The 8366-nt window shown below is 37.4% G+C and overlaps 1 protein-coding gene across 4 annotated transcripts in view; it reads left to right on the plus strand.

The window, feature by feature from the left end:
- LOC131063473 (F-box protein At5g52880) overlaps positions 1–7782 on the plus strand; it is a 34559-nt gene extending 26777 nt beyond the window's left edge. For 3 of the 4 annotated variants that reach the window (XM_057997293.2, XM_059207801.1, XM_057997292.2), the window contains exons 6-7: positions 5477–5625; positions 7397–7782. In XM_057997293.2, coding sequence (XP_057853276.1) covers positions 5477–5625; positions 7397–7525 — 278 coding nt within the window. In that variant the 3' untranslated portion in view covers positions 7526–7782. Of the gene's footprint in view, positions 1–5463; positions 5626–7396 lie in introns of those variants that run through there. The other variant, XM_057997294.2, reaches the window with a different exon arrangement.
- The last annotated feature ends 584 nt before the right edge of the window (positions 7783–8366 follow it).

Genomic DNA, 8366 nt, shown 5'->3' on the forward strand with positions numbered 1-8366 from the left:
TGAGGGTGAGATCCTAGCAGAAGACTATCATATACAGACTATTGAGTTAGGACCATCCACAGCAGAGCAGACTTTAGATGATGCCACCGACACATTTGAGGCATTGAAGGACAAGCTTAGAGAAGAAGTAGAAAAGAATAGAAAGCTTGAGAGAGAAGTCGGTGCATGGAGGACTTATATCAGTCACATCAATGAACCTTTGGGACGTCAGGATCCAGTTAGATCACCAGTGCAGGCATTGCCCCTTCAATCGATCAATGAAGCAGAAAGGTTCAGGAACCTGGTCCAGCGTACATGCAGTTGGATGGATAGATCTCATACAATGGCCATAGAGTTTGTTACAAGGATGTCGAAGATCATTCATCAGGCTATCCAAGTTCTTGAGATTATTCACAGATTGATGGCAACAGTAGCTGCATTTGCCCATACCAAGGACGTTGTCATCCCTGTCTTGAAAGTAATAAGACACACATCCAGAAGAATTTTAACGCAGGAGAGGATCTTAGAAGGTGATTCTCACAGTTTGTTTCAGTGGTCAACCTTGCTCCATATAAAGAGTGTTCTCTTCGAGGACATCAGTGTTAGATGTGGTCAAGTTGAGGAGGTGATCAATCCGATCCAGGACAGAGTATTTGAGGTACTTCGTACCATTCTTGGCAGAAGGATCGAGGTCGAGACAGATGTGGACATACAAGAATTTGAGGATAGAATCAAGATCATCTTTCGCAAGGACGCAGGTGTTACAGATGAGCAGTATGATCAGATGTATGCCACCATGCTCCTGATTGATAGAACAAAGGAACTTGAACCTACTTGGGATGCAGCTCTTCTAGATGCATTTGATCAGGTTATCCACTTAGAAGAGAGTATCAAGAATCTTCCCGAGATTCCAATCACAGAAATCGAAGGAATCGTGACAAAATTCATTGCATATGCTAAGAAAGAGAATTGGAAAGGGAATAAGATTCTAGATGAAAGGTTGTTACAGATGACATGACATCTTATTTCTCATTGGTTGATACCTCCTAGATTTTTGTGCCAAATTTAATATTTGGCTATGTATTTAATATTGTTCAGTAAAAAGGAGGTCATTTGTAACAAACCCTAATTAGGGTTTAGGTGTCATGATCTTGTCCGTTGATTTACTTTCAATCTGGACCTTTCATTGTAACTGGGGATGCTATTTATACCCCCATTTTTCATTTCATTTGGTAATAGTGAATAGTATAATAGAGGAATAGAGTAATAGTCAATAGTTGATGTAAGAGAGATTAGAGTTAGAAGCAATTTTTGTAACAAGATTGAATCTTGAAGAGAGAAATTCAAGCAATTGTTGTATATGATGACTTGGAAATCAATAAAATATTGAAGTTATGGTGTTTTGTTGCAAATTTCTTAAGTTATCTTCATGGTTGTTGGATGTACTTGAATCACGCTCAATCAAAGTAGTTTGTTAATTTGAAAGACTAAGTGTGGGATTTGATATTTGGTAGGATTCGCAATCCAAACCACTAGCTTCTTGCTGATTGTAGGAACGCCTTGTGTGGTCAACTGGAAAACATTTTGAGTCCTTAACCTTCAAGCATTTTCGTATCTAGGATATGTACCTTCGTAGTAGTGTCCTTGGTCTTTGATGCATTGAACGTCATTATTACCTTAGAAGATCGCACTAATTTCAATTGAGTTGTTATCTTATGGCAAAATTGAAGTTGGTTGAGTCTTGCCAAATCTCATTCATGCTAAGTCGTTCGTAGGGTTAGGCTAGATTAGACCTCTCAAACCCTATCTTTTGCTTTTTTTTTGAAAGTTCCTTTTAGATTAGTAAAATCTTCGAGCTTTTGGAATCCGTAAGACGCCTTGGAGGAAACAACAAATCACATCATACCACTAAAAAGCTTGTCCACACGTGGAGACCCCACTAAAAGAACCTTGGAGTCCATCTAACTGATCCTTTTTGCAGATCTTCAGCAGTTAGAGACTATTTTCTCAAGAGAGGATAAGATACCTATTGGTATTTTATTCTGTGTATGATTGTGTATAAAATACACGTCAACAGGTTGGAAGTTTGGCAGAGGCCCAATGGGATTATCCTAAGTCAAGGAAAATACACCATTGATATCTTGAAGAGATTTGGAACGACAGATTGTAAATCTATGTCAACACCAATGGAAACTAACTTGAAAAAATTAAGGGAAGCTGCAGCTAGTTTAGATCTTGTGGACCCTACTATGTACAGGCAATTGATTGGGTCCTTGATGTATCTAGTTAACACTAGACCAGATATTTGTTCTGAAGTGAGTGCACTTAGCCAGTTCATGAGTGAACCTAGACAAATACATCTAGTTGCAGTCAAGCATATCTTGAGATACTTGCGTGGCACAGTTGGATATGGCTTGAAATACTCTTCCAGTGTGGACCTGATTCTTGAAGGATATTTTGATTCTGATTGGGTAGGGAGTGTTACTGATTGGAAGAGCACCTCTGGTTGTTGTTTTAGCTTGGGATCTGCTATGATTTCCTGGTGTAGTAGGAAGCAATCTTCAGTAGCTCTGAGCACTGCAAAGGTAGAATACATTGCAGCATGTGTGACAACTCGCAAAGCAGTGTGGCTTCGTAAGCTCCTTGCAGGATTGTTTGGACAAACATTGGAGCCTACTACCATACATTGTGATAACCAAATTGTGTGAAGCTTTCAGTCAATCCAGTATTTCATGACAGAACGAAGCATGTAGAGATTCAGTACCACTATATCAGAGATATGGTACAAAGGAATGTTGTTAAGTTGAGATACATTTGTACTGAGGAACAGACGACTGACATTTTCACCAAGCCTCTTGCGAAAGTAAAATTTGTGCATTTTCGAGACAAGCTTGGAATTGTGGAAAATGAAGCCCTTGCTGAGAGGGAGTCTCAACATCAGTGATTACTTGATATGTATTATAATGCATTCTTCTCTGTGAGAGAAGTTTGAGGTGCAAGCCCTTGTCATGCATTCTTCTCTGTGAGAGAAGCTTGAGGTATTAGCCCTTGTTGAGCATTCTTCTCTGTGAGAGAAGTTTGAGGTTTCAGCCCTTGTTCCACCCTCTGCGAGTAGGTATGGTGGATGTCATGTGAAAGGCTTCATGACTTAGCACTTGTGCTTATTCACCCTCTGGGAGTAGCCATGGTGGATGTCACTATGTGACTTAGATATTGAGAAGGATTCCTCCCTAGCTAAGAGGGAGTGTTGATGGATAGCGTCGGTTGGATTCTCAGAACCGACTTTACCATCAAATGCGTGAAGGACCTTTTCGGCCTTACACATTTAATCAAAGTCAATATATTGCTGACTTTTATATTGAAACGGTTTGTTAAATAAAATATAACTAATATATATAATCCCGCCATCTTTTGTGAAAAAATCGGGTCTAGTAAAAGAGGCGTGTTGGTTGGTGAAAAGCCGATTCTTGGCATAAGTCGTGTTGCTTGATCTTAACATAATGGAGTATATATATCGAAGCACTTCATCTCCTTTGGAAATAACGGATAACAAGCAGATCGAATCTTCAGCAGACTTACATTTCCTCCTCAGCAAATCATATTCCAGCAGATCGTGAGAATTGTGTATCTCCATCAAGGTCATCTACAGCAAATAGAAGACTATGTACAGCAGCTTGAGAATTAACCAAGGAAGATCAAGTGTATAAACAGATCGTATATTCTCTATAGTGATTTGTTGCCATTCACATATATGTATAGCTTCAAGGGTGAAGCAAAATCTTTGTAAAGTCTCTTGGCATCATTGAGATAATAAAAGACATTTCATTGCTGGGTTTTTCACCTTCAAGAGGAAGGTTTTCCTAGGATATATATTGTGTAATTGTGTGTGAATCTTTTCTTTATCTAATCTGATCTAAACTTAACAGAAGTCACCAAGCCTGAGATCGATTTACTGACTTATTCCACAAGTGGACTGGACTGGTTAGATTAGCTTGCCGTTCCTCTGGGATCGGATCTGCAATGGATGTGCTTATACTGGAGGCGTGATTAGTCTTTCTTAAAGGTTTTCCAGTCTGTTCGTGGCAGCACCTGATCACTTTGACTTCTGCCTTTGCCTGTCGAAGACAAAGCAAAGGGCAGATGAAATCGTTCTTCTTCCAACAGAACAGCTCCCCCTAGATGTGATCCACTTCTGCACTGTAATGACCTCCTGAGCTGAGGCAGCTGCTTATGGTCTGGTCTGCTCCTCTTTACAATCTTCACAAATACTCCTAAACCTCTTCCCTCCTTCGATACCACTGCAAATTGTGAGATTTATTACGAATGGTCTGCTCAGTGATACTCAAACAAATGAAACCAGAATAGGATGGGTGTCCTACCTGGTAGAGGATGTGGGGGTTGCGTCCCAACTATCCTGCGTGCACAGAGGCGATTTTCATTTATCCAAGCATACTTTCTCCCTCAAATGGATTGCGTTATATAGGCTTGAGTGCCATGGTAAGGAGGTGGCCAACCTCAAGTCGGCTAGCAAAAGGAAATAAATAAAAACAAAATATAAACTAACTACCGCCAACACCAACAGGTCTGCCTCCAACGGTTTTGGAAATTTAATAATAATTTCATTTATTATAAATTTCCTAATTTATTTATTAATTCTAAGCAAACGTTTTATTTATTCTAAGCAATCATCAGGTGTTAGAAAACACTGCTATGAGGCCAATTAGGCCCCTCAAAATGGGATCATGACATCAGGGCTTATAGAGATAAGAAAACTAGTGTGTCCTGTTTTCAAACTTAAATTGTATTAAAAAGTGTCGTGTTTCGTAGGATTCATGAACAATTTTGGAGCAGAGATCTCCAATTATGGTTGGCCTTGGAACAGGCTTACATTGGCATTATGGGCCAGGTTGTGCTTAAACTCTTGGTTTAAGGAGAGCTATAGACTTGTTTGTAAATCCTCTAGATGCAAAATTTACTCATTTATGAGTTTGTGATATTGATAAAAGTTATTGCAATTAAATGGGAGGGGTTCCCAACCATTAAAGTAATAACCAATATGCTAACAAGATTACAATAACCCATAGAACAATATCAGCCTAGGGGGTGGGGTGGGGGGTGAATGATTTCCAAATCCTGGAAAAATGACTACTATTGACTTTATTTCCTTTGTTGCTTGTGTTCCCTTTACTCTTAAATTTGGAGATGTTATTATTAGTACAGGACAATGACGTTTCCCTTACAGTGCTATTAAGATTAAATTTGGTGCTTCTCGTTCCTTATATAGTCTTTTCTTTGAGATATTGATAGCCATAGTAGAATGTAATCATTTATGTGAAGTAAAGAAAATCCTTTTCTTAATTATTTAATTCTGTTTATTTATTTTTAGTGCCTATTATTTTCTATGCTTGATGTATTTACTTGGACATATGAAGTTAATATTTTCCTCTTGAAAATAATATCCTGCAACCTGAGACTCAAGATCAGTTTCTTATTACAGGGCATCCATCCCGTGTTTTCATGTCAAATAGAGCGTACTGCCCAACATGTAAATTGACATTTTGGCTTAATAATAGAGATTCAAGTCTGGATGGCAGGATAAGCAAGCATAGCCATCAGCACAGGCTGAAACCAATGCGACCTGATCAGGTTAGAGTTTAATCATCAACTACTGTAAATGTTGAAAATTGAAATTGCAATGCTCTACAGACTGGATTTTTCTTATTTCTTAGTTGACAAGGATGGAGATCAAATATCTCTAAATTAATTGTTTTGCCATTGCCGTTTGATCTCAAGAGAATGTCAAATCTAATACTCTGCACATTTTAGATTATTTGTTAACGTCATATATTTAAGATTATAGGCTAGGTAAAGGTAAGCTCCGAGACATGATACCCCAAAGGCCACTGGATAAGTTTGACATAATGTCAACATTGACTTGAAGTAAGGAAAACCTGAGGATTTGAAGTAGAGGTCAATAGAATGTGGCGTTGAAATTTTTGGGCAACCAATGTGTGTAATTTATCTTATAAGCTGTAGAATTCTGGTGTAGATATATGTGGACTTTAGGGAAGATTTCAAAGTTACAGGAAACATTTGTATGTGTTGTTTTGAGTGTACGAATGAGGATTTATTGGTACTTTTATATGCTAGAGCCTAGAAGAGACATAAAAGAAATTTTCTATTATAGATTCAAATTACATTGAAGCAAAACATCTATCTAGACCAGAACATTCAGTAGATATAAGATATGCTGTAAGTATATGGAAAGCAAGCAGAAAAACTGTTTCTTTCTATGAATCAACTTATACATGTCTCAAATAGGATCCATCAGGGGTTCTTACTCCATGCGTTTAGTTGCCTCGTATATTGAAATTTGTATCTAGGTTTAGTTTTTATTGTATTTTTGCCTGCTTATTGGATTTTGTGGTGTCTAGTTTTCACAGGTTTATTGGCAGTTTTTTTTTCCTGGTCAATTTCTATATGATACGGGGCAGTCTTTTCTGTTAGGTTTACCTGTGTCTAGTTTCTTGTGGATGTGAATGTTTTTTTCTTGGCAATAAATGACTGTTTATTTTGTGGCCTTGCTTTGCAATTGTCATAGAATGTCCATCACTTGAGTTTTGAGCGGTATTATCATATCCAAGTTCTTAAATTTGTCAAAATTCCGAACAAATCATTGTGAATATTGTAACAATAGCCTTTGAGTTCTATCAGTGTACATGCAAAGTCAGTGGTAAGATACTATAATTTTCATGGATGAGGTATCTTCTTTGGGTAATAACATACAACTATTGCAAACTTTATTCGTGGTGCTTCAATTGTTTATAGTCTATTGGACTGCATAGACATAATTCAGAAAGTATGTTCTCTAGTGATCCAACTGATATCCTGCTTGCATAAGAGGTACATATGCCACTGTAGATGTCTGCCTTGTAAAATTTCATATTATTATTCACACATTGTTGAATTTGCTATAGATAATGTACTTTGCTGGTGTATTCATGGATTATCTTTTACTGAAGGGCTTGTATACAAAAAGTTGAAAAAAGGATAGGACTAGCTGGAATGGTTGGGATTGCTCTTTTTGCTATGGGTTTAATGTGTATAGATCGTTTCCAGGTGCTTACATGAATTTTGATGTTTGTTCCGCCTTGCTACATTCTTTTGCTGTGCTTTTAAGTCTGCTTTGTATTAGCGGTCTCATTAGTGTTTGCTCTTTGCTCCTTCATTGCATTTAATCTTTATCAAAGTTAACTATTTCTTTGGAATAACATTGTGCTATGGTTCAAAAGCAGGCTTTATAATTGTCTATCCATTTGATTGTTCTATAGATGTATCATGCAAAAACTAGAGATCAGTACCATGGTTGGAATTTCATTCAGTGCAAATTTAACTGATAATTGCATTCTGATTACAGGTTTTACACTTTCTTCTAAGTGAATCTCTGGAATCCAGTTCTTCCTCAAGCAGTGACAGTGATTCTGAAGGGGTGTTGGTTGTAGATCAGAGATTATCCAAATTGTGGGCATATCCAAAACTAACTTAAAAATTATCTAACAAGAGAAAATTCTGTAGCCATATGTTGCCACACTGGAAGTAATTTTGATTGATGCATTACTGCCCTTGTATACTGTGCCTGCCAGTGGTTTTAATCTATTTTAATATTTAACTCCATAGAAAGAAAGTGCACCATGTCTTGGACCAGTCTATTTGTATGTTCCAAGCTAGTTTGTATGGGTAAGTTTTCATACTATTTAACTCTATAGAAAGATATAAAATAGAGCGCCGCTTACATTTTGAAAACAGATGAGTTTGCTAGACCGTGATTGACAACATTACGCAACTGCATTGCCCTCTAGTGCTGCTTGGTGTTTTCTTCGTAAGTGTTTGAAATATCAACGGACTTCCAACCGGCAACAATGTTCTGCTACTGACAATGACCATTGAACATGCTGCTCTACATTTTTTTCATCCTTAATCATAAAAGAATGAAACTATAAGAAAGATAAAGTTAAATGCAGAGTGGACAAAATGCGAAAAAAGTATATGATTCATTTGAATTGCTTACATCGCCACTGCTCAATCACGTGTCTTCTGTGTGGGATTAACTGAGGGCTAACATAAAGCCAGACCTTAATCGAAGGGACTCCATGAAATTCTGTAAAATTTGAATAAAGGGCCAGATTGCTCAATAGATTGAGCAGGTTCGCGAACAAGTCCATAAAGTTTTTTTCACTGAATAGATTCAAAACCATACCAAGAAGAGCATTTTGTCTAGGTGTATCTAAAATGTCTTCAAAATATCAAAAAAATACAAGCGTAAAAGACTAATCTTAGAGAAAATCAAAATAGCCCATTACTCGAGAAGCTCCAAAATGAGCTACAAA

This window comes from Cryptomeria japonica, chromosome 7, assembly GCF_030272615.1.
Source record: "Cryptomeria japonica chromosome 7, Sugi_1.0, whole genome shotgun sequence".
NCBI lineage: Eukaryota > Viridiplantae > Streptophyta > Pinopsida > Cupressales > Cupressaceae > Cryptomeria > Cryptomeria japonica.